The sequence below is a fragment of the Cinclus cinclus genome, chromosome 3 (assembly GCF_963662255.1).
Source record: "Cinclus cinclus chromosome 3, bCinCin1.1, whole genome shotgun sequence".
NCBI classification, from domain to species: Eukaryota; Metazoa; Chordata; class Aves; order Passeriformes; family Cinclidae; genus Cinclus; species Cinclus cinclus.
In genome coordinates this window covers 5,913,618-5,938,793 of record NC_085048.1, presented here as the reverse complement: position 1 = coordinate 5,938,793, position 25,176 = coordinate 5,913,618, and the positions used below count along the sequence as shown (strand labels likewise).

The window sequence follows — 25,176 nt, the reverse complement described above, 5'->3', positions numbered from 1 at the left end:
CCTCTCTGAGCTACACAACTCCCAGGCTGGATATACCTGGGGGACCACAGCTGAATGACAGTGACAGGTCCTGAGCTGAGATCCCCACTCCTTGAGACTCAACCCTTCACCCACTGAGAAGGTACAAAGGCTTCTGGCATAAGTATTTCCCTGAAATCAGGGAATTTTCACAGGTATGTACCTTGTACACCCTCCTTTAGGTCTGTGTATTTGTGAGTGTGAATATGCAAACACGCTGTGAATGCTGCTCTCTTAGATGTTTAAGCACTTCAGATTTGCAAATACGTTAGGCCTATAAGTGAGTTACTGTTGTGTCTGTAGAAAATTCTATATTAATGTTTTTGTTAAATTGTTTAAATTAAGCTGTAGACAAGGTGCTGCTAAATTTCAGTGCTGTTAAACCTTTTAGGCCTAAACTGTTGGTCAAGTCCAGAGCTTAATTTAGAAAGGGGATCTACTCTGAACCTTGCGACTCAATGGGAAGGTCTTCCTTAGTCCTATCCTTACCCTTTTCCTCCACACAGACTCCCCATCAGCCTCCATGTAGATAATTTTGGGAATTTCAGGTTTAGATTGATTGATTTTTGGTTCTAGTTTGCTTTTTCTCTGTGTGCTTTAGCCAGAGGTCTGTGCTTTGCCTAGACATTTTCTATGCAAAAGAGTAATTGCCCTGATGAATCAATGGACTATTTATTTATTTATACATACAGACTCTCTCCAAGTTGGAATTCATAAATATTTTCTGAATTTGCCTTTCTTTGTGCTTGATTACCTCTAGTCATCCATGTGACTCCAAAGCTCCCATGGAGGGATCTGACCTCCATGGACATTTGGTGTATTGGACATTTGGGGCAGAGGGGTGACTGGAAAGCAGCTGTATGACCAGAATGTTCTTAACCAGCATGATCCACAAAGATGTTCTGACTAGGTCAAAAGGTCTATTTTCACTGGAAAGGATATGCAAATCTAAATATATACACAATGCCCTGATGTGTACTGCAGTCAGTGTGATAGGAATCAGATGTGGTTGCATAGCCCATGTTCTTTCATCTTGGAGACTCTCACAGATAGCTAATCACTTCTTCTTCATATTCTAAGCTTGCAAAACACTTTGAGGACCTGCCCAAGGTATTGTACCCAAATCTCATAGATGACAGTTGCTTCAGAGCAAGGATTTTAAAGGCACGTCTTCCTAGACAAGGTTCTTTCCCCAACACTTACCTATGCTTCCTCTCTCCTGTAAATAAATCAATACTGGGTAAATTGAGTACTGAGTGAAAGGACATGAAAACATAAGGAAAGGCAGTACACACATGATCTATCTCCCCACTTTTGTGCCTGTCATGGGGACAAGATGAGAAGAAGAGTTCATGGAACTATCTCCCTATGCCCTCCCACCCTTTACCCCAGGAGAGCAGCACCCTTTTTTGAATCACAGTTGAGCACATTAACTTCCCCACCATGTTGGACTATGTGCCATATCGATCAGACTTCAAAAGAAAGGTGTCGGCCTTGAAAGCAATCCCAGATAAATTCTTCATGTTTATGAGGTGCTCCCATGCCAAAGACTGTGCACCACTGAAGCTTAACACATCAAGAGATTCCCTGCCTGCCCAGCCTAAGTCCTGCAGGTTCTGCTTGACTCCAGCACCAGGAGATACCGTCTTCCCTCCATCTCCATGTTCATCTCACTGGTGGCATCTCCTGGATGATGACAATATTCTTCCATCTCCTTCTTCTGGTGTCTGCTCTTGCACACATGGTGTCTACCCTGAGCCTTCTCCCTTTGACACGTCAGGACCAGAACCATTCCTTGTGAGCACATCCTATTTGTGTATCTTCAGCTACTACTTGTCCCATTGTCTTGGAGCTCAGGGTCTTTATACCTTCAACACAAAGGTACCCTCCTGGCAGCTGGGTTTCTCTGTGTTGTTACTATTAATTCCATTAATTACATTTATGAGCCGATAATTACAATAATAAGTGGGAATTCCACATTGCATTGAAGCCCCATGTTATGTAGGATACAGCTTTTCAGAGCTCTCCACACCCAAGCCTCTAGGGTGATGATCACTTCTGCTTGGTAGTGCACCATTAAAAAAGCATTTCCTTCATTGTCCATTGTCAGATGAAACGATGGGAAAATAGGCCATTGCCTGCACCCATCCATTTTAAACAGGGCCCAGATAACCCAGAGGAAGCTGCTTGAAGTTTCAGAAAGGGATGGGTGGGTTTTGCTTTGTGGGAAGGGACTCAGAAATCCCTGGAGGAATTACAGCATGTATTCTGCTAGGGAAATCCAACAATCGAATGAGCACAAAGGCTACCAGTAACAGGCGTTTTCCACTTCCTTGATTGGCTTTCACAGAAGCTCAATGAGTTCTCCATGAAGTCCCTGCTTTGGCCTGGGTCTCTGCACTGGGATTTCCAATCAGCTACGAAAGCCCTTGGTTGCCTATTGTCAATAACTGCTTTTAGCAGATGAAGCTTTTCATAACCTCAGACAAAACGTGTTGTTAAAACCACAGACTACTGAGGCAGCCAGAGCCCTAATTTAATAATAAAAGAGCTCAGTAAGTCTAAAGGCTGAAAGAGTAAGTGCTTTGTTAAGGATGTCATGTAGCTGTATCTCTATCTGAGCCAAATGATGAAGAAAAATGAAGGAAAGCAGACAGCTGTTATACAAAAATGACAAGTATTAGTGAACCACATGGAGGTTTATATGTTTGATTGATTGCCTGGATTATGAGAAATATGGACCTTTGCTTTTAAATTAAATTTCTCAGCTTCAGTTTCCCACATTTTCTTTGTGCTTTTCTTTTTTTTCCCTAGAAGATTAAATATCTGTTTATCTTTTTGGCCATTCACATGTAGATGGTTGCATTACACATTACTGTAGTGATCATCCTGGTATGATGAAATTCATGCAAGTGTGGTAACTAGCCTAAAAAATCCTCATTATAAACCCAAATCACTTCAACCTAAAAGAAACCCATAAAGCTGAGTAATGACAGTGTACAACTGAAGTACTCTGAATACCCAAATTTGTTGTTCTGTCACTGCAATGAATTCCTGGTGCTTCAGGAAAAAAAAAAGTCATCTTCAGAGATATTGTTTATGAACATAAATAGTCTCAGTTGACCACTGGCTGCAGGGAGACAGTGCAGGGCATGTTTCTTCTTTTGGTGTGAGACCATGCAGCCTTCAGCACTAGAGTCAGTTCTAAATATATTCTTCAAGTCAGATGTATAATGAGACATTTCATTACTTCCTTCCTTCTCAGCACTTTACAGCAAAATGAGTGAGGATTTGCTCCCCCCGCTATGAGCAAAGGTAAGTTCTTTGGCATCTGCAGGATCACGAGGACAACTGAAATATCCTTTATTGTCCACGTGCACATTGGAGCGTTGCTAGCCATGACATTCCTTGATGACAGGAAAAGCTTGTGATAAAGCAAAATACCTGCTATATCTTCTTTCTAGTGCCCCATGGCAATAATGATTTATATTGGATATAGATAGTGCAATGCCCCAGATATAGAGGCTGCTGTTAAATAGAAGGAAATATGGATCCCACTCACTAATCAAAAGCACATAAAGACGGGGTGTGTTGCCCAGGCTCCCTCTCTGTCTCTTTCTGTCCTGCTCTGTTGCTAGAAAAAGTACATGTCAGTGAGCATGTGGGTAAGGTGTATTCAGCAGTAAAATGTCCAAATGTCCATTCTTGCTTTTGCAGTATGATCTAGACCAGGTAGAGTAACTTAAAAGTGATCCTGAGTGGAGATATCAGGTTGCTAAAATAAATTCTTGCTGTGTGCAGAAAGAAAGGTGGTATTATGTGCAGAATCTAGAGTGTCTGATGCAATTTGCCATTTAAAGACATCCTCAGAAATATGGTCCAGAAACACCCCATTCAGACCCTGAAACACAGAGGGACAAGGTGTTGTCATCTACTTGTACTGTCAAGAGGAAGAAGCTGATACCTCTCATCAGAGATGAGAGATGCCACAGGCCATCTGAAGGGTTGGTGTCAGGCCATGGGACTGCAGTTACCTTGCAAGAACATCAGAGATGGTGCAAAGCCAGGAGAGACAACAACAAAGAACACGTTGTCCAGGAAAGTGGTGGAGGGCCTTAAGAGATGTGGATGTGGTGCTTAGGGACACGGTTTAGCACTGGGCTTGGCAATGCAGCATTAATGGTTGGACTCCATCATCTTAGAGGTCTTATCCAACCAAAATTCTTTCATGATTCTGCGATTCTAAGGAAGCCATTACAGTGTCCTTCATTAATCAGCATAACCAGGACTGAGCTGTGGGGCACCTTCACCACCTTCCAGGGATGCAGTCATTTGGCTAATGCTTGAAAAACCCACTCTAACAGCCCCAGCTGGAGGCTAAAGGACTTGCACAGCACAGTTTATGGGCTATTCCAGGAAAAGTTGTTCTTGATGCATGAGCCTGCCCAGATTTCTTCTGCACCTTGACAAGGAGCCCTTGTGGCACAACTGCATTGCTGGGGTGCTGCTGAACACAGACTCCATGTGGAACGGCTCTCCATTATTGCTCTGCAGAGTATCTCAGCACCTCTTGGACTTTCACCATAGCTGGAAATCTGAGGTGCAGCTGTAGGGTCCAGATTATTCAACATAGTGAAAACTGAGACTCTCAGAATAGTTTACCCTGAGTTAAAAAACAAACAAACAAACAAACAAACAAACAAAAAAGAAATTTCTTTTACTTCCACATCCCTGATGACCAAGAAAGTGTTCTACTCATCTTGAAATCACACTCCCCAGAAGCTCTGTTAGCACCCCCACCCAAGTGTCCCTTACATCCACTTTCCCCCCTACAGCAGGAAATCGCTTAGAAAATATTTCCAGGTTCCTTCCTGGCCAGAGGTCACCTCCGTGTTTCGGAGCAGCAGGAATCACCATGTTCTCTGACACAACAAACGGAGGAGGAAGACCTGTCCTGCCCTTCCAGCTTTCAAGCTTGTGCTTTTTAGCTGCAACTCCACCCTGCACTGGTGGAGAAGGGATCAGTTCCCACTGATCGCAGGAAAGGGAGGTCACGGGGTTTGCGTGATTAAATCACCACAAGCCAAAAGGTTCTCTCTCTCACTCACAGGCTGTTTAATTTGTTCTGAAAAGAAAAGCAAAAGAACAAAACAAACCCCTAGCCCAAGAAACAACAGCACACAGGGAAAAGCAGGTGTGTCTGGAGATCTGGAAAAACAAAGGACAGAGCTGAGGGAGGAGGTGACACGTGGATGGGAAGTTTCCATCTCAGCACAAGAGGACAAGTTTGGAAAAGACTTGGACAGGACCAGCACTTGTTGCCCTACAGGTATGGATGCTGTGTGTGAAATGTGGCATTGCTTTAACACTCTGGGGCAGGCAAGGGTGGCTTGATGGAATTTTTGGGTCCGGATTCTGACGGTGTGTTACGAACTTTGCATCACCAGTAAACCTGCTGCAGGTTTCTGCCAGGGAACTGCAATCGGCACAGGTTTCATTTTGTGGTCATCAGTTGGCAGTTTTCTGTAGGAAGCTTTTGGCTGTTCAGGGTATGAATTAAGCCATTCAAGATCCTGACAAAGTGCTACTGCCTGTTCACTTGGCTAGTGATTGCCAATAGAGGTTATGACTGTTTTAGTTTAAGCTTGGGGCTGCAGAGGTAAAGAGGGACGTACACGGAAATGCTGTGCTAATCCTCATTGCATTTATTACCTCCTAAGTTGTACTGCAGAGTTTCAGAGGAAAATAGTCAACTACAATAGCATTTAGAATTTTTTCCCCACTTTGTTTTGTACTTGCAGTGGCTGGAATTTGCAACACGGATGCAGACACTGTATTTTGTTAGCTGTACAGAATGGTGGGTTTGTTTCTTTTACAAGCAATCTCCTTTCAGTTTCATATTAGGTGAAACTTTCTGACAGGGGAGAGGGACTTGGGGCACCCATGGCCACAGGCTGAGAAACTGCTGTATACTGTCTTTGAGCATCACATTCATTTTGTTTCCATTCTTTTCTATCTGTGTTTTCAGCTGCTTAAGTGAAAGCAAATTTTATGGTGTTGTGCTGGAGTGATGCTGCCAGTGTTCATTGTCAGGGGTGATACAGGCAGGTTTTTGATGCTTTCACCTCTGTTGATGTCTATATCCCCAAAAATTCTGCTCCATTTCCAAACATCCCTGGTACAGCAGTATCCATTTTGCTTAAATGGTCATGATTCAGATAAAAAGTAGCACTGTGGTGTGACCCTGTACAACCTTGTTCCTCTCTCCCCATCATGGGAAAGTGATGCTCACTTACGTGCACAAGGAGCTTTTGGATTTGGGGGAGAAAGTTGTTATTGTTTGAGTGCTGTAACTCACACTTTCAGTGAGAGTTTTAGGAGGCAATGAACTTGTGACAAGTGAGGGAATAGCAAGGCAAGGGATGTTATGAATTTGAAAGCCTGAGGCTCCATTTCTCCTGCTTTCATCACTTGCTGTTGCATGATGAAAATGGTATTTCACAACCCAGAGATTTTCCTCTCACCCAGAAAATTCCTCATCTGTTTCTGTCATTTAACCTGTCCAGTAATGTCTGGCAACATTACAGAATGAAATTATATTTAAAGAAATTTAAGGGCAAATCTTTAACACCTGGATAACAGTGACACTTATATCAGTGATGGGTCAGCCAGCTCAGCAGGAACCTGCTGTGACTATTTGGCATCTGTCACTATTTAACTTCCCTAAATTTCTCTGAGTTTGCCTCGGGTGATCCAGGTTTAAAAAACAAACAAAGAGAACATACGTAGGCACTGGGAAGATATCTTTGTCCTGATCTTCTTGGTTATTTTTATTTTTTTAACACCTCTTAGGTAGGCTTAATAAAGCAGTTCTCCAACTTCTGAATTGGAGACGTGGGAAATTCCTCAAACTAGGCAGAGCTTCCTCTCATTGTTATAACACAAAAGACCAGTACAGCCTTTACTAGAGTTCCTTTTTTTAACCCATTCATCTTGACCAAGAAACCTACCTGCTCAGGGCTGTGATTCAGTTTGTCAGAAGACAGCAGAGAAGCATGGAAGTGAATTGCATCATCCATAAGGACATGATTATTTTGGGGTTGTAGTGTGCTTGAAACTGAAATGGTTTGCTGCTGGAATTAATCTCAGCCTTCTGCAAGAATCATGGCTTTTTAAGATCAAATGGGATGAATCTAAAGTAAAACCAAACTCATTGCATAAAGCCATTTCCAGTTTTCTGTGAAACAGTTTCTAAGGGCTGTGATCTTCAATTGATATTCATGAGCAGATCTGCCCCAACTGCATGTTTATACAGAGTTTATTTCTCAAATGATCCTGCATGGGGGCAGTTACCGCCCATGGGTTAATCTGATCCTGCACCTGCCCTGCTGGTAAGGAGCAGCAGCTGTCCCCCTTATCTGTGCTGGGCAGCATCCTGAGAGGACTGAGCCAGCACTGGGTGAGGGCAGGAACTGTGGGGCTGTGATAGTGGCCCTGAACTGGTTGTATTAAGAATGTGGATGAGATGGAATGCTCAGGGTGGGTGTGTAGGTACAGGTAAAAGGGGAAAGAGTTAGCAAAAGATTTGCAATGGCTTGTTTTCTCTGATGGATAAATAATCAATTCCTAATTTGTTTGGTTGGGGTTTTTTTAGAAAATAGGAGTTCCTGCAGAAGAGATAATTCACTGTAGCAGTTGTCTAGTAATTAAATTGCTATATTTGCATGTTATAATGCTGTACCAGTGGACTTTGTTAAGGAGTTTTTGACTACATTTGCAGCCTATTCCAAGGGCTTATCTGCTGTTGATGGTGGCCTGGAAGAAATTTCCCTCTCCCAGCCATCCCATGACATGACATGAATGTTGTAGCCTTAATCCACCATGTCTACACACAGTTTATATATTTTCTAGAAATTTCTGTTTATTCCTGTGGAAGTCTGCAATGAATTCTGCCCCAAAACCTTCTCCTCTCCATCATAATTCCCATTTGAGCAATCCAAACAAGATGGGTGTGCTGCGATTGAATTAACTTTCCTCATAACGTTCTTTCTTTTGGATTTGTAGCTGAAACAGTGTTGATACCATATGAATGTTTTGGCTGTTGCTGAGCTGTGGTTTGAGAGCCTCAAGGCTTTCCCTTTCTTCCTACTGACTCTGTAGTGAGTGGGATGAGGGTTGGGAGGGATTACAACAAGAAAAGCTGACCTGAATTCACAAAAAGGATGTTTCAAACCATATAATATCATGTTCAGCAACAAAAAAAATAGTGGTGGAAGTCAGGGTTATCTTCCAGAACCACCCTTGCTTGGACATTTTTCTGGATATACATTTGCTTGTCGGAGGTAGTGAAGGATTGCCTTCACATTATTTTTTTTTCCTTCCATCTTTATTTCCTTATTAACCTTTATTTATCTCAATGCATTAGTTTTTTGCACTTTTTCTCATCCTATTCTCTCCTCCATCCCTGACAGATGGGCAGTAAGTGAGTGGCTTAGTGAGTGATTGTGTGGGTGTTTACCTTCAGACCAGGGTCAGCCCACAGCAACATGGGATGTAGCACACCCTTCAGACACCTTCCAGTGGAATACTTTTAAATAAACAGAATTTTTTTTCCCAGCCCTGGAAAAAAACCTTTAAACTCCCTTGTGTCATCTCCATTGGCTGATTTATACAACCTAATACTTGTTTCAGGAAGACCTCAAAGTTCATCTAATATCCTATTCCTGGCATTGAATTTCTTCATTCTGGATGAAAAGGGAGCCACATCTCATTTAGTTTCTAGGTACTTCCACAAGTCTTGCTTTATCTGATCATTAGTGCAATCACTGATGGGTTTTTCCTGCCCCAGGATCTCTCTAAGCACCCTGTGAAGCAGAAACAGCAAATATCTTCCTTGTTTGGCAGCAGAGAACTGAGGCACACAGATAGTTGGGGTCTGCTTACGTGGCTGGCTGTTGCCAACTCAGGGTCTGCTTAAACTCACCTCAACAGGACAGGGAATGCTGTGGCAGTCAGGTTTGAGGGTGCTTGTGAGCAGCAGAGCTGTGTGCATACCCTATTTAAATCTTAATATGAAATATTAATTTCCAAATGCCTTCCCTCAAAACATAATAGAACTGTGATCAAGTATGTAATTTACTGTCCTCGGAAATTCCTCAAAACGACAGAGCTTCCCCCAATTGTTCCTGCACAGAGGAAAAGCTCTACTAGAGTTCCTGCCTCAGCTCTGTCCTGTGAGCACAGGTTTGGCCCTCCATGACTGTTAGGCTGAGTGTGTGAAAGCCATCTTCATTCCGAATATGTCCCTACGTGCCTTAAGACAGGCTATTCACAGAATGCCCCTTGCCCCTGAAATTGTTTTACTGTGCCTCCTTGAGAGAGAAATCCTTTAAATCCCTGCACATTGTCCCAGAATTTGGGCTGGCTGATCCTAGGCCTGAGATCTGGATGAGCCTGTGCATGCCTCAAGTGTCTCTGGCAATAAAATGAGACTGATGGCACTTCCTTCCTTCCTTCCTTCCTCTTGTTATCCATCCTGGTTCAAGTCTATGGCTTAAAGGGTTCAACTGCTGTTCATGAACACTGTCTCTTATTTCGGTTAGAACACACAGCATGTAAAATCATAGAAGCACAGAATGCTCATCTCATACCAACCCTTTCCATGGGCAGGGACACCTTCCGCTAGCCCAGGTTGCTCCAAGCCCCATGCAGCCTGGCCTTGGACACTTCCAGGGATGGGGCAGCCACAGCTTCTCTGGGCACCCTGTGCCAGGGCCTCACCACCCACAGTGGGAAGAATTTCTTCCTAATAATTAATCTAAACCCATCCTCTGTTAGTTTAAAGCCATCCCCCCTTTGTCTTGTTGCTCCAGCCCTTCTGTTGGCCCTTTAGGCACTGGAAGGAGCTCTAAGGCCTCCCTGGAGCCTTCTCTTCTTGAGGATGAACAGCGCCAGATCTCTCAGCCTGTCCTTACAGGGGCTCACCTTCTGTGTTATTATTGAAAATCTGTTTTAAAAGATCACTGCCCTTTTCCTAAACACCTTGTTTCTGGACAGCCTTGCAATGGTTCTTCCAGCACTGTTCTAGCATCATAGTACTAAACTTGGCAAATGGTGGATCCTTCTGACAGCAGTTAATGGAAACTTCCCTTGTCTCTAATGGAAATGCAGGTGCTTTTGGGGGTGTTGAATCAAAGGAGGTTCCTACTGAAGCAAGACTTAGATTTCCTGTAGAGTCAGCAGAAACACAAAGGCCTCAGAAAACTTCTTGTGGGAGATACCACCAAAGTTCAGCACCAGCTTCATCCCATTGAGCTGTGGGATGGGGGAGCTGGAAGGGAACAGGAGAACTTTCCTGTTCTTGAAATGTGCATTTCATTTTAGGCCGTGCTAGAATTAGGAGAAGCAGTGTCACAGCACCAGGGCAGGGTGCGTTAACCCTGAGGCCATCGGTCAGGTCATGGCTCCCCTCCATCGGCCTGAACTCTCCTTTTTCCCTAAATGAGGAGCCCAGGCTGTGCTGCTGACTGGGAACAGCCCCTGGCCCACTCTGTTCTTTGAAGGTTCCTGTGAGCCTTGGCATTAGCATTGGCTGAGACAGGGAACATGGCTAATTATGGACTAGTCCTCCTAAAACAAGGCAGGAAGAGACCTCAACAGTTCATCTACTCAGGCCCTACATCTCATGGCAGGTGCTTGTTTAAGCTCTCCGAAGGCACCCTGTGGCTGGAGAAATGCCATTCCTTGGTGTTGTATCTCATGAGCAAACCTGCCATCAGGTGTAACTTGTCCTTGCATTGCTGTGTTTTTATGCCACATGAATCCAGCAAGCACCACAGGGGTTCACAAGTCTGGATCATCCCTGGTCTCAGTCTGAGGATAAACATGTCTAAAGTCTACTATTCCTTAAAATCTTGCCAACACTAGTAAAACAAACTAGTCCCATCTGTGTTGATGATACTGTGGCTTGATCTCACACCTGTTGCCAAAGATGAAAGTATAAGAGTTCTGATAATTTTGAAAATATTATAGACAGGTGCAGCCTTCCCAGAAGCTCAGTGGTAGCACTATTTAGCCTTTCTGAGTTCTCTTGTGCTCTAGAAGGTAGATCAGTACAAAAATAGTAAGGCTGGAAGTGAAATCAGTGGAACAAAATATAAATAACTATTTTTTTTTGCTCAGGATTTATTATTAGAGAAAGCAATTAAGAGATAGGGACAACAGAGGTCTGCCTTCACTGGTTCGAGGGATTTCCCTCCATTTATATAGTTCTGTGTGCAAAAGGTGGATGCTATTTTGTACTTCCATCTTTCTGTTGCTAGGTGTGACAAGCCAGGCCCTCAGACAGGAACCCCCCTCTGTCCAGAGCAGGATTGTACAAACTCCAAAAGGCTGACACCTACACAACTTACAGGAGCTTCCTACACAGCCAGCTGCAGTAATAACAGGAAAAAAAATCAAGAGGTTAATAAAATAAAATGAGCAGGAAGCATGCAGTCATCAGACTTTCTAGTTCTTTAGTCTGTAGAATAACCCATGTCTGGCCTGACTCAGGGACCCAATCCAAAACTCATTGCAGCCCATAGAAATTCCACTGCAATGCATATTGTTTTACTCTTCACTACATTGATATGGGAGTACCTGGGAAGTTCCTTCTTCCCCAGTACTCCCACAGTGCTGAGCTTCAAATATCTTGCAGTGTTACTTCTCACTGTGAATTAGGCCCACACTCCTCTGCAGATGCTTCAAAAAGCATAAGGAGAAGAAGAGAAGGTTCATGGGTACATCCCTTCTTCCATCTCAGTCATCAGAGGTGAGCTGGTGTGTGCTTTTCCACAGTCTTTCCAAACATGTGGTACCCAGCTGCATACAAAGGGCTGAAATAGGAGGGTGGAATTAATTGACTAGCACTTTTAAAAAAATTTTTTCTTTGTTCCTATTCTACAAAACTCCTACATGAAGGTCAAGGAGGAAGCCTTAACTGGAATAGAGAAAAGCCTGAGTGGAAGTGAGAAAGAACTGCCATGAAGAAGACAAGAACTGGGCAGGGCTTTATTTTTCCAGTAAAGTGCTGATTTAAATGCCATTTCACTTTGATTGCAGCTATCACTGTTTTCAGTCTGGCATATTAACCTGCCATGTGGCATGGGGAATGCTCATCCCTTTACTTATCAGTGCCATGACATCTGTTTGCACAAAACCAACAACAATAACAATTGCCCCTCTATTCCTCCAGAAAACGAAACCTCTGCTCATGCCGAGATATCCTTGAGCATCCCATCAAACTCAGCCCCCTGCACCTTGCTAGGCACAGAGCTGGAATAACACAGTTCCACAAACATCACAGAGAAAGCATGCCATAGCTTGTTTACTGCCTGTTTGAATCCTTATCACCAAGCTGTTCAGTTTTGTGTCCTTGATTAATTTCTGTTTATTTTATTTTTGTTCTTATTCAGATGTGTTATCTAAGGTCAGTGCAACTTCCCCTGTCCCCCCTTTCCCTTTCAGCCAACTCTCCCATGAAATATTGTTGTGCCTGGGTGTGTGTTTCTTAAAGTCATTGTGTGTTTTCTGTCTGAAACAAACATTGTCTGATCATCCAACTTATTACGCACTACCCAAAGGTCATGCTTTATGCAGAGAAAGGAAAGCTCTTCTGTTGTAGCTGAGGAATAACAAACTGGACAGGCACTGAAAACATGGCTTTAGCCCCAGAGTTCAAAACTCTGGGAAAATGTTCCATAGTTGTTTGCAAATGGTAACCAGGGTTCAGCTGCTGCAGGCTACTGGGCAGCCATGGAGCCAAACTGCCCTGTGCCAGCTGCAAATCTCTCCCTTAACACCTTCTAACCTCTAGCAGTTTCTGGTTCCTCTCTCCAGGCATCCTTCACCTCCACAGATCTCACAGCACCATAGATCTTTCATCCAAAATACCTAGAGGGAGGCAGAGTTGTTTAAGCCACAGGAAGTTGCTGGCATGGGGGTAACTGAGCTTAACTATGTTCCAAAAAAAAATACCGCCAAAGTGGAAAGATGTAGAACAAGTACCAAAGAGGCAGGAGGACTGCTGTGCTAAAATGGCATAGGACTCTTCATCCTCAACAGCTGATGAGGAATGTAAAAGTGACATATGTGGTACAAGGCCATGGAAGAATTTGTGCTATCTACTTTGACAATTAAAGATCAAACTTAACCATAGTGAGTGGTAGATTCAACGTAAGCGAAGGAATTCAGACCTCCTGGCTCCTGCAAATTATGTATTCTTCATGTTCTTGTAGGTTTTCCTATAATTTACTTCATTTTTGTCAGTTCAATAGGCCATTAGGGCTGTTAAACACCAATGACCTGCCTTTGCCTCCAGTAATCTCTGTAGCTCTGATAGCCAGAAGTGGAAAGAACATTCTGAACATGAGCTGCTGCAAACTTACTTCATTTTTGTAAAACTCTTCCCAAGGGCCTCTGCTATAGCCCTTGTTGGATAAGAACCAACTGGGCTAGGGAATCTTTGGATCCAACCGAGGGCAAATCTGTTCATGACATTAAGCAACCAGCGCCCATTAGAAAGGATGGAGAATGGCCTGTCAGTGTGAACAAAGGAGTAAAAAGCACAGAATTGAAGGCTTTTACAGTGAGGCTTTAAAGCAGAATATGGCTACCCAAACACACAGGGAGCTCTTGGCTTCAGTGGCCCAGGACATGTCTCACAGCCAGAGCAGAGGGCCAAGAAGTGAGGCTGTGGACTAATACCTCACAAAGCACAGCTGATTGAAGACGTGCTGCACCTGCAAGGTTGTTTGTTTTCCTCCTCCTGCTGATGCCAAAGGTGTATTCATCTCCATTTCAGCACAAGAGGGCCCAATTTCCCAGACACAGCATGTAGAAAGGTTACAGCCAACAGGAATAAAACACTTCTATGTGGTATAGCTACATGGGGATAACTCTGTGTCTTCTAAAACAGAACTGTTTGTTTCCACTTCTGCATTTATAACCCCTTACCAAAGAAGCCACTCCAGGGTGGGTGTAACTTTACATCCCCTCATCAGTTATTTTTAGACATTGACAAGATCCCCCTCTGCCTTTCCTTTTCTGGGCTAAGCAGGTCTCTCAGCCTCTCCTGGTATGACAGATGCTTCAACTCCTTAGTAATCTTCATGGCTCTTTGCTGGACCCCCCATGTCTCTCTTGTACTGGGGAGTTTAGGAGCTGGATATTGTGCTTAAGATGCATCCAGAATCAGTAAAACTTCTTTTTCTTAAGTCATAACATCAAATGAGAAATGTTGTCAGAAAGATTCTAGAAAGAAGACATAACTGGCAGGATAAGAAAGGCTTACAAATGTGTCTGCCTGTAAGAAACAGAGTTGGTGAGTCAGACAGAAGGATAAAGTGGAATAGGTCAGGTCCCTCTGGGTGAACAGAGGTTACCTGAGATGAGGAACCCAAGTAAGGAGCCACAGGTCTGAGAGAATGTCTATAGAAGAAGACCTGCTGCAAGGGATTATACAGAATGCCAGCATGTTATTTCTGGCTCTGGTAGAGCCCAGGTGTCTGTACCACGCTACACTGCCAGGGCCACAGAAACCATGAGCCATCACAGAATCACAGTATATGCTGAATTGGAAGGGACCCACAAGGATCATTGAGTCCAGCTCCTGACTGCGCACAGGACCATCCCCAAGAATCCTATGGGCATCACCTCCCTGCCAAAGATGCCCTTCCTGTCCTAACACAGTGATGTAGCTGTAAGTGCAGGTGTATTGTCACCCAGCACCGTAGGAGAGGCTGGCCAGAGGTCCAGCTTTGGTGTGGTACCTTCCCAGAGGGGTGAGCTGTACAGCTGGTCAGCAACCAGAGTGGTGTTTATGCCTCCCTGAATGTGCCAGACTGTTTCTTACCTTCCTCCTTCCCTGAGATAACACTTAGCCAGTTACTGTGGCAGTTGATGCTTATTCATGCAAGAATACCCTCACTGATCTGGCAGATTGCTGTTCTCCAGTGACAAGCAGTAAATCCAACTGTGAACTGTGATGGGAAGACTAGGAAAACTTTGTAGGGCTGGCTGGAGTTGTCCAGAATGTGTTAAAAACTCTCACTTTTGAAACTTTTGGCTGCTCTCAGGGTATTAGGAATGCCTGGAAAATGTGATAATTTGGACATTCAGCTGGGCAGTGTTTTCTGTGCTCTCGGTCATCCAGCTAAATGGTTGCTATTTCAGCTACTGTGCCCTGCAAACATGAGTCCTAGAGAGTTCTCTCCTTGCAGGAAGTCCTGCATGGTCATGGTATGATTTGAACCTGATTATCAGATAGCCAGGTCTAAATGATTTTCATTTTCCATGTAGATTATTTGGGTATGTACAAAGGTCATCAACAATTCACGGGAAGGCTGATGGAGAAATAGAGAAATCTAAAGTCATAATCATAGGTCAAAAGGAAAGATAAATACTGCATGAACAAGGGTGGAAAATGTGAGCTGATGTAGAAAAAGGTGTGAACCATAGCCCCCCTCTGGAAATACTGTTTTGGGGAAACCCTTGATAAGACTGTAGGTACAGTTTACCTTCTCTGCACTTAAACCAATGAGAATATTGCACTGAAAAGGTGCAGGAAGGAATTCCTAAACTTGTCTAAGGTAGAATAAGAGCTTGGAAAAGAACTCTAAGATCACTGAGACCAACCACTAACCCAACACTGCCAATCCACCACTAAACCATGCCCCTCAAGTCCACATGTGTGCATCTTTTAAATCCCTCCAGGGATGGTGACTCCAACACTGCCCTGGGCAGCCTGTTCCAGTGCTTGACCACCCCTTCCTTAAAGAAATTTTTCTAAATGTCAGATCTAAACCTCCCCTGGAGCAATTTGAGACCATTTCCTCTTGTCCTGTTTGTTACTTGGGAGCAGAGCCCGACCCCCACCAGGCTTCACCCTCCTGTCAGGGAGTTGTAGAGGGTGAGAAAGTCTCCCCTGAGCCTCTTTTTCTCCAGAATGAGCTACCCCACCTCCCTCAGCTGCTCCTCATCAGACCAGACTTGTGCTCCAGACCCTTCTCCATCTCTGTTGTACTTCTCTGGACATGCTCCAGCACCTCAGTGACCTTCCTGTCATGAGGGGCCTCAAACAGAACACAAGATTTTTGATGTCTCACCAGTGCCAAGCACAGGGGAACAATCATTGCCCTGGTCAGTCCAAACACAGCTCTGAGAATACAGATCTGTGGTCTTGCACATCTCCTCTGAATCCCCTTGAATTCATTCACTGCACAAATTGAAGAAGTGTAGAGATACACAGGTAATTGAAAGAGATCAGCAAACAATCTACCCATCACCCTACTGCCATAATCCCACATGGAAGCAGAATCAAAGGCTCTCCTCCCTGTCAGCAACTGTATAGCCTGTTCTTAAAAACCTCCACTGAAAGAAACTTTGCAGCCACCTGGGTAGCCTATTTTTGTGCTTCTGAAAGTTACAATTACGTATTTTCTATAACTGCCACCATACTTTTGCTTCAGATTGTGTGACTTCACAACATCCTTCAGCCAGCTGTAGCTGTGAACATCCATGTCAGTCATTTTTCAAGGAACAAACTGTTATTGTGTCCATACCTGAGTCTTGTCCTATCTAATCTGAACAACATTCAGCCTGTTCATGAGGTTATTGTCTTGTCACTGAGGTTATACAATGCTCTTGTCTTAGAATTCCCACGGCTCTCCTTTGGATGCTCTCCAATACAGCAATATCCAACACAGGGCTCCAGCCAAAACATCAACAGCATCACACAGTGCACTCTTGTTACCTCCTAGGTCTTCAATTAAAATATTTGCTAAAAAAATTAATAATTATATTTCAACATTGTTACAGTGAGTGAATTTAGGTAGCAATTTCTTAGGACTCCATCCAGAATAATTTCTGCAAGAGTGAGGTGGCCAAAACTATCTGAAGTCATGTGCTAGAGATAATAAATGGCATTGTCAGATTCACCCCAAAACCTGTTATCTCAAAGTAATCTACCTATTAGCTCCAATATGTTTGGGATTCATTCTGTCCTCTCATGTTAACACAACTTTGGGTGTCTGAACACACAAAATTCAGACTCAAGAATAGCAGATGATGTAAGAGCCTGCAGTGTTGTGTCCAGTTTCTGAGAGGTTCTGGCCTGTTTTTCTACATTTGGATACAATTGTCAGTGGGGTTTGATTACACAAATTGCTGAGATCAATTTCTAGAGATGAGACAGAAGTGTGAAGGTCCAGTACTGGAATGAGGATGGGTGAGTCAAGAGAGCCACCACAGTTTCATTTCTAAGTTGTTTCCACATTTGCTTTCTCTTTGAACAGTATCTCCCAGGGTGCAGCTGTGTGGGAACCTTACCCTGGTCCATCTTTCATGATAGATGAAATGTGTTCACTTGCTTTTGCAGCAGCACATTTCCAGTGAATTACAGGATCCCTCTAGCTCTGCCTTGGTTTGGATGAGCACTTCTGGTTCAAAGAAGGTATCCTCTAATATACCTCTTTCTTGCTTTCCTGAGCCTGTGAAGGCTAATTGCAGACTCAAATGTTTAAATAAAAAATGTTCTGGGGTTGAAACTTTAAATCTTTAGAATCCAGGAAGTTCACAGTTTCTGGTGACGTGACAGTACATGATGAATGAGTACAGGAAAAAACATCAGGATGATCAGGACATCCCCTGTGCTCACATACCAAGTTGATTACATACCTAATGCTCTGATATTGTATATTTTTCACATTCTTCTGCAAAGTAAACCAAGATTTCTCGTTCCTTTAGGCTGCAGTTTGATGATAAGCCTTGAGCAGAAACCCTCTTTCTAGAAAGCTTTGCTGACATTCTTTCCCATTCTCTCACCCCAGGATGCTCCTTCTTAAAATTCTTGAAAAACACAGCAAAATCAAAAACAACAAAAAAACCAACCAAAAACACAAAAGCAAAGAAAAAAAGAGGGGGTGTGGGGAGAGAGGGCTTAATACAGAGCAGATTTCCAGTCAAGGTCTGGCAATGCGGAAAGTGTGACTTCACCACAGGCACAAGTAACTCAGCCTAAGCCAATTCTTCCTTCTCTTCATTTCATCCTCTGCACTGGCACTGCTCTTCATTCAAACCTGCAAGCAGTCAGCTAAGGGAGTAACTTTGGGAGAAAATGATCAGTGTTTTCTGTAGGAATAAACCATAAATTTGTGTTGAACAGCTTGCCAGGGCAGAAAGGAAGAGGTCCTCCTTGTCCTTACCCTTCTGCCCTGTCTGCCAACCCTTGTTCCATCTCCCTTCCCTGCTTGGGGCCACTTAGCTGCTCCTCTCCTTGCTCTGGCCCTGGAACTTACTGGGACCTTCTCTAAGCTGATCAGACTGTGATGGAAGTGAGTTGGACACCTTATTGCTGCTTTAGTTTTCTGCAGGGACAGGGAGTTAAACTGAATAAGAATTTGGAAGGCACCAGTACAAGGCCATCAATAAAAGGAACCTGCAGAGAGAGAGGTGGTGGCATTAAGTGCTGTAGATGTAGCCTTGGTCTTCTGCTTGTTCAGATTCCTGAGCCTGCTGAGGTGGGCAATAAATGAGACCAATGCCACCACAACAGTGAAGACAAAGAACACACTGTAAGGGCAACAAGGGCATCAGTCATATCAGTTTAATCACCTTGAAACTGCTGCAAAAGGCTGAGGTCTGACTCACTACATTGCAGGGAGCAGCAGGTGACCAGGTTTGCAGAAAAGTGAACAAACCTGTCTCTTGAATAAATCAATGTTTAAAAAATAATTCCCCCACAACACGAGCTTAATCCCAGGGGTTTCCACAGAGCTCAGTCAGTCACTGCCTCACACTGCTGTGGAAACAAATTCCATTGATAAACCAGCTGTTATCAAACACTGTAGGAACAAGGGCTCCACTGTTACGTGGACAGATGTCCCCTATTTGCCCAGTGTGTTCTTGGCTCCAGATTTTGTTCAAGGTAGAAACATACATAACGCATCAGAATTTCCCCTGATTTCTGGGAATTCCCATAGCAATCAGAGCCACAGGTCTGCATTTCTGTGCAGCTTCTCCAAGGGTATAAATGTATTTCCACAGAGCCTTCCAGGCCCAGCCCACAGCAAGAGTGCTGCCAGCTCAGGTAGGAAAATTTTAGGGGTTTCCTCCTTTAGAGTTTAAGTCAAAGCCCACAGATATTTTGCCATAGCTACATGATTTTGCTGCTTTCAGTCCTCAACACCCTCTTTTGTTAGAATAAAGAAGGTGAGTAACAACAGAGGAACAAGTTAGTCCACTAATCTGCAGATAAGACACTGAGGGACTCAGATCAGTGCAGGAGGAAGTAATGAGTATAACCTGATGAATGGTATCAGGAAATATCTCCTCTTAAAATGCCTTGTGGGTTTTCTGCAGTGGCATATCTGCTCAGCCTCACACTTGATATTTGAGTGCAGGCTCTAGAGCCAACTTCTTTTCTGGGCAGTAATAACTTGTTCAACTAATTATAAAAGTTCCTGTGGTTTAATTTCTCTTTGAGAGAGCTATGGTAGAAGACAAATAATGTTTAGGATAAATCTAATTAGAAGATCTTCTCTTTGAACCACTTGAGAAGGTAAATCATTAAATCTCTGTGTGTTGTCTTTATTTTCTAAAATGTGTGATGGTGAGTGTTGTGCTGGGTGTATTTGCAAGAGAAGGTGCTATTATTTTAGAACATTCATGAAAAAGAGAAGTTTAGGAAAAAATTAAAAGAAGGTCATGGAGCTCCCCCCTATGTACTGGGTTAAAATGAGGCTTTGTTATTTACCTCTAGGAATCCTCTGCATTTTAGAATTAACTTCAAACAATATTTTCCAGTCTGGATGCTGTGGAGAAGAAGCATTTCGTAGCAAATCTGGACTTCTTTAGCTCTCTGGGAATTTGTAAGTTGAAGATACTTATTGTTTCCCAGGAGACAGTTTGTATGAGAAATGAGGAAGTGTCTGCACATGTGATTTGCCCACTGAAGGCAGACAGATACTTGAGAATCTGCTCGCTGAAAAGTTTACAGCAGTTCTTTTTTCATTGAGAAATTAAATGAATGAGGGGAACGGACACATTGCTTGGGAACATTTAATACTTTTCCCATTTACAATTTGTTTGTTGGTTTTCTGGCTTTCAAGATACTGGCTTGGGATGCTTTGGAGCTTTAAATAGCTACCAAAGCCTGAGTAGCATCCCAGCTCTCATTTACATCAGTTGTCCTCTAAATGGTGTCTTACATGTACAATTAACAGGGTGTTTGCTGTCAGCTACATAAAGGCACATAAAATAGGTGTTTGAAAATAGAGGCTGACCCACAACATTTGAATATGAAGGCAATTTGGGGAGCAGGGCAAAAGATAAATGCAAAACTGTGACAGATGTTATTTACCTTCATCATAAATTTTGTTTAATGATCTTTTTGCCCTTCTATTATCTGTTTAATCAACCTGCTACCAATGTAGCACAAACTCTTTGTGCAGATTAAGTTTTTCTACCATATGTTGTGGAAATATGTTGAATATGCAAAGCTACTAGAAGCTTTTGTTTAATTAGTGCTCCAAATATGAATTATTAATTGTTAATGATTAATTATTAATTATTAATTATTATTAATTATTAATTATTAATTTTTAATCATGTCACTATCTCAGCAACTTGTGTCACAGCTTATAATGCTTCCCTCATGATCCACTTCAATCAGTCGTGATCTTGGGATCAGCCAGATCCATGGAAGCATTGAGTTTGTTACAAGTGGATAATGTCTTCAAAACAGGAAAATAGTCTCTTTTGTAGAATTCTGGATACAGTGACAGACAGGCCCAGGAAACTGAATAAAATGCCCCCACATTTTTTTCCCCCAATCCCACTAGCCATTCATTGATTGGATTAAAAAAAGCCTGTAACACTCTTATTTTAATTGATTTTGGAGTGGGGTGGGAAGATACTCTGAATCACTCTGATGTCCTTCTTTCTGGTTATTCCTGTATAAGAGTATAAGAACAACTATACTATATTAGCTCAGATGTCTAGATAAAATAGTTTTCTTTTTTGCTTGCTTTGTTTATTTTACTGTGTTTTTATTTACTTTTGTTTTGTTTATGTTGGTTTGGAGGGTTTGGGGTTTATTTTGTTGTTGTTTTGGTTTTTACCTTCAATTCTTATAATAAAATATCTTAAAATTAATTTTCCTTCTTTAATTTCATCTCAGAATTCAGTTGACATTTTCTTCAGACCCCATTTCTGAGTGGTAATTTTCAGTTCAGAGTCCATCACAGAATACATAATGCCAGGATCATTTCTTTCTACCTTACATTTATCAGTTTTGAATTTCACTATCAAGTCACTCAGTCTCCTGTGACCCCAGTGCAGATCTTCACAGGCAGACATTGCTTTTGTTAGTCTCAACCATGTAAAATTTTCTATGGTGTTGCATCACTGATCTCTGCCTTTTCCACATCACCTGAGAGCAGAGAATAAGGTACAGGCTTACATCTCACTCCTGCAGAGCTCTAGCAATAACATCTCTGTATTGGAAAAGAAAATAATTTATTCCTGCTTTTTCTTCCTATCTTTTTACCAGGTCAGTAACCAGGTGAAATCCCACTCCAGATGGATCTCTTTAAGAACCACATTTGGTGAGAAAAGTCACAAATTTCTGCTGGGCACCCACATTGCTGATATCAAGTACATGCTTGACTGTAAACTCTTTGCCATCCTCTTCCAATTCACGAGGTGAGACCACAGATCATGTTCATATTGTCGATTTCTGTCATGGGCTCCTCTGAGCAGGAAAGTGCCAGCAAAGACCCAGCCTGCCTGGGAGCACCAGCTCTGATAAATGATGGTTGCAATATGCAGCCACTGATCTCAGGAGATGCTGATTTTTCTGTTTTCCCCTAGTGACTCACTGCCTTGGAAACTTGAGTTTGGATGATCAGCCTTTTCAATGCAAAAAGATTGTCATTTTATAAGAGTTCATGATTTTAATCAGGCTGATGTCATCCACTCAGGCACTGTTCAGTACAATGCTTAGAGTCTTTCCTCAATGCTGAAAATTATTTTCAAAAACCTCTGTGGTTCTGACTTTTTCTGTAGCTGTCTAGTAATTGTTAATTCTGGAATTAAAAAGGCACTTTGTTAGGAATAACCAGAAAGTGCATATTCATAGCAATATACATATATATATATTACATATCCATAAATAAGTAAATAATTCTTCACCTCCCTTTCTTTATTCCTTTTGGTTGCATAAATATGTCAGCACTTGTTATAAGGGTCCATGAATGTTTTACCTCTCCCTTTAATTTTCATCATCCAGTGTGCTGTGTGATGAAATTAGCTTGGGTATTAATGAGGTAGAAAATGTTATTGGGGTGTGGGTGTGTGATTTCAGGCACCACATTATATTCTTGTGTGTCATGGTCCTTAGATTCTAGATTACTTATTTGTTAACTTCAGTGCAATTAATGGAGAAGTGTGCTAAAACCTCAAGATAACACAGTTTATTTCCTCGTGATGCCACTCTTCATTGTGTCCATTGCTAGCCAAGGGGTTAAAAGCACACAGACATCTCTAGCTGAGCCCATGTTGATGCCACAGCCCTCTCCAGAGTGGGATACAGCTGGTAGCAAAGCTCTCCCTGCTGCAACAGGACAGGCCCTCACTTGTAGCAACATTCATAACTGCTCCCTCATCTCCCATTTTGCATTTCCCAAGTTCCACCGAGAGGGGTATTTGAAGATGCAAAGTCAATTTTTCTCTTTGCAGATTTTCAGCACCTCCTTTGTCTCTGTTAGAAACCTGCTCAGGACTCTGCTTTCTCCAAGCAATTTCCTTCTCCTGTTTTGAGGTGGTACAGCTGACATGAGGAAAAGGAAAGATAGGGGAAACAGTCTGATGGCAGCACACAGGAATAATTATAGGCCATGTTCTGTTGTGTGGACTGCACAAGCAGAGTTGCTGAAGGAGGCAGAATACACTGTTTTTGTGGAGTGGGCTGGTGTTTCCTACACTGTGAGTCAGATGAAAATTCCCTGGTCCTTTTGCTTCATTGTCTTTTCAGGCTGCGCAGCAAAGTCACAAGGCAAAATGCCATCCCCAAGCACTACAGGTCTTCACTGCCTCTTCCTGATAGTCTCAGCCTGCTGCCAGACACCACAGGGCTCAAAATTCTATCCACTCTCCTATGTGGTGAGTATCCTTTCCCAGCCCCATTGGTTTTCATTGTGTCTGTGCTTGTAGCATCCTGATGTTCTCCTTTACACCCTCAAAACCTTGGAAGAAGTCAGAATAAGACCAGGGGGGAATCTGAACCCTGAGTGTGTAAAAGAAATGGAGAAATCCAGGAACTGTGCTTTTCATGTTTTCCAGTCTTAAAGCCTCTCCAGAAGGCACAAACACAACTTGTTTCTTTCTCACTGTGTTGGTCTGCAAGGGATTTCAATTGGAAATAATAATAATATCCCTGGAGATTAGTCTACATTACAGTTATATTGGCATTGCTCATGGATGGAATTCACCCATCCTAAGAGAGAGGAACCAAATATATCTAGAAGTGATGTATTGGCAGGTAGGTGACAAGACTGTCTCAACAGCAGGAAGAGTGTACATGACCAAAACTCCACTCCTGAGTGATTTGTGTTTGAACTGAGATTTTACTTCAGTTCCCCACTTTTTCAATAATCCTCAGAGAGCCTTTCTGTTTCACCAACAATGTGAATTATGGAAAGGCATTTTGTGTTTCATTCTGTACATGCATTTGTTAACAGACAATTTCTGCACAAATTTTCCTTAACAAAAACCACAAAATATTAACAGAAAAACCAAGGGTCTAACCAAACTGAAGTGAATATAATCTGGTAAAGAAAACTAGTATACAAATCTACCAACTCTTGGTCATCAAAATTATTTTAGACCAGACAATATTTCTTTTATCTTCTCCATTGTGAGTGAAGGGAGAACCTCCTTTTTGGAGAAAGCTGAAAAAAAAAAGGAAATGTGAAGAGGAAGGTGGGGCTATTTCTAAAGCTCTCTCTACCACTACTCCATGCTTTGGCAAACCAAGATATGTCTGGTTGCAGCAGCCTCATCTGCATTTCAGCAGATGTCTAACAGCAGCCAAATACCTTGGTCTGTTTTTTCAAGCTGTCTTCATCTCAGTACTTAGGAATTTTCATGAAAAAGCAACACCTCTTTTTTTAGCACCACTGATCATGGGACAGTCTGCTGATGAGTCATTATTTAATGGTGTGAAATATGTGAAGTATTTAGCAACCTAGCAATACTTTGTGGATGTTTGGGAGAATAACTGAAAAACAAAACCACTGAGTTCAAACCTGGAGGAAGACTTGGGTCACAGTGCACTTTCAGTAACTCCTGCAGCCAACCTCTAACACAAAGGAACCCTCCCAGCAGTGCAAAAAGTGCCAGCACATCTTGGAATCCTCACCCCAGCACAGCTGTGATACAAAACCCAGCTCTAATCACACACCAGATGGTTCCTTTATGTAAACAGACGAGTCAAGAGTTGCCAAGCTATTCACCCCTTCTGTAAATAAAGGTTTCAGTAGGAACCGAGAAACTGGCAAAGCTGCAAATTTCCTGCCTGCGTCTTTGCTTGTTTTTAGCCTTTCTTGCAAACGGTGGTGCCAGTGTAATTTAAGGGCTCAATTTAAAAAAGATAAGATGGTCTGAATCTCACTTGGCTGCAGCCTGTGTAAACCCAGCCACAGTGAAATGGTGCCACCCCCGCCCTGGTCAGCTGTGTATTACTGATGGTCCCAAAATAGCTGACCTGGCAACTGAGCTGCAGCCAAGGCTTTTTAATCCCCTTTCTTCTCCTGCTCAGGCTGGGTCTGCTGCTGCAGAGGTGGCAGCTCAGAGCAAAGAGGAAAGCAAAAGGGGATCAGAGTCCAGTTTCTGGATTCAAAGGCCAAGTGGCCAGGTTTCCCAAGCAGTTCACAAGGCTGGCTCAGGACTAAGCACACTGTGTGAGCCCTGAAGAGGTCTTGAGGCTCAGACACAAAAATCCTCCTCAGCTGGGACAGTTGGTTTGCAGAGATATGCAAAGAGGTATCTGCAAACTCAGTACATCCCTCAGCTGGTGCTTAACGTTTCCCTGTTTGGAAGATAGAAGTTTTCTCTTTAAAG

The 25,176-nt window shown here is 42.8% G+C and overlaps 1 protein-coding gene across 5 annotated transcripts in view; it reads left to right on the top strand.

The window, feature by feature from the left end:
* The first annotated feature begins 4,965 nt into the window (after positions 1-4,965).
* Positions 4,966-25,176, top strand: part of ADGRF5 (adhesion G protein-coupled receptor F5) — a 41,532-nt gene continuing 21,321 nt past the window's right edge. Inside the window, exons 1-5 of one of the 5 annotated variants that reach the window (XM_062489647.1) lie at positions 4,966-5,347; positions 17,435-17,509; positions 19,817-19,925; positions 21,608-21,759; positions 23,090-23,217. In XM_062489647.1, coding sequence (XP_062345631.1) covers positions 21,716-21,759; positions 23,090-23,217 — 172 coding nt within the window. In that variant the 5' untranslated portion in view covers positions 4,966-5,347; positions 17,435-17,509; positions 19,817-19,925; positions 21,608-21,715. The remainder of the gene's footprint in view (positions 5,348-17,434; positions 17,510-19,816; positions 19,926-21,607; positions 21,760-23,089; positions 23,218-25,176) is intronic. The other 4 variants (XM_062489649.1, XM_062489648.1, XM_062489646.1 and 1 more) reach the window with 4 other exon arrangements.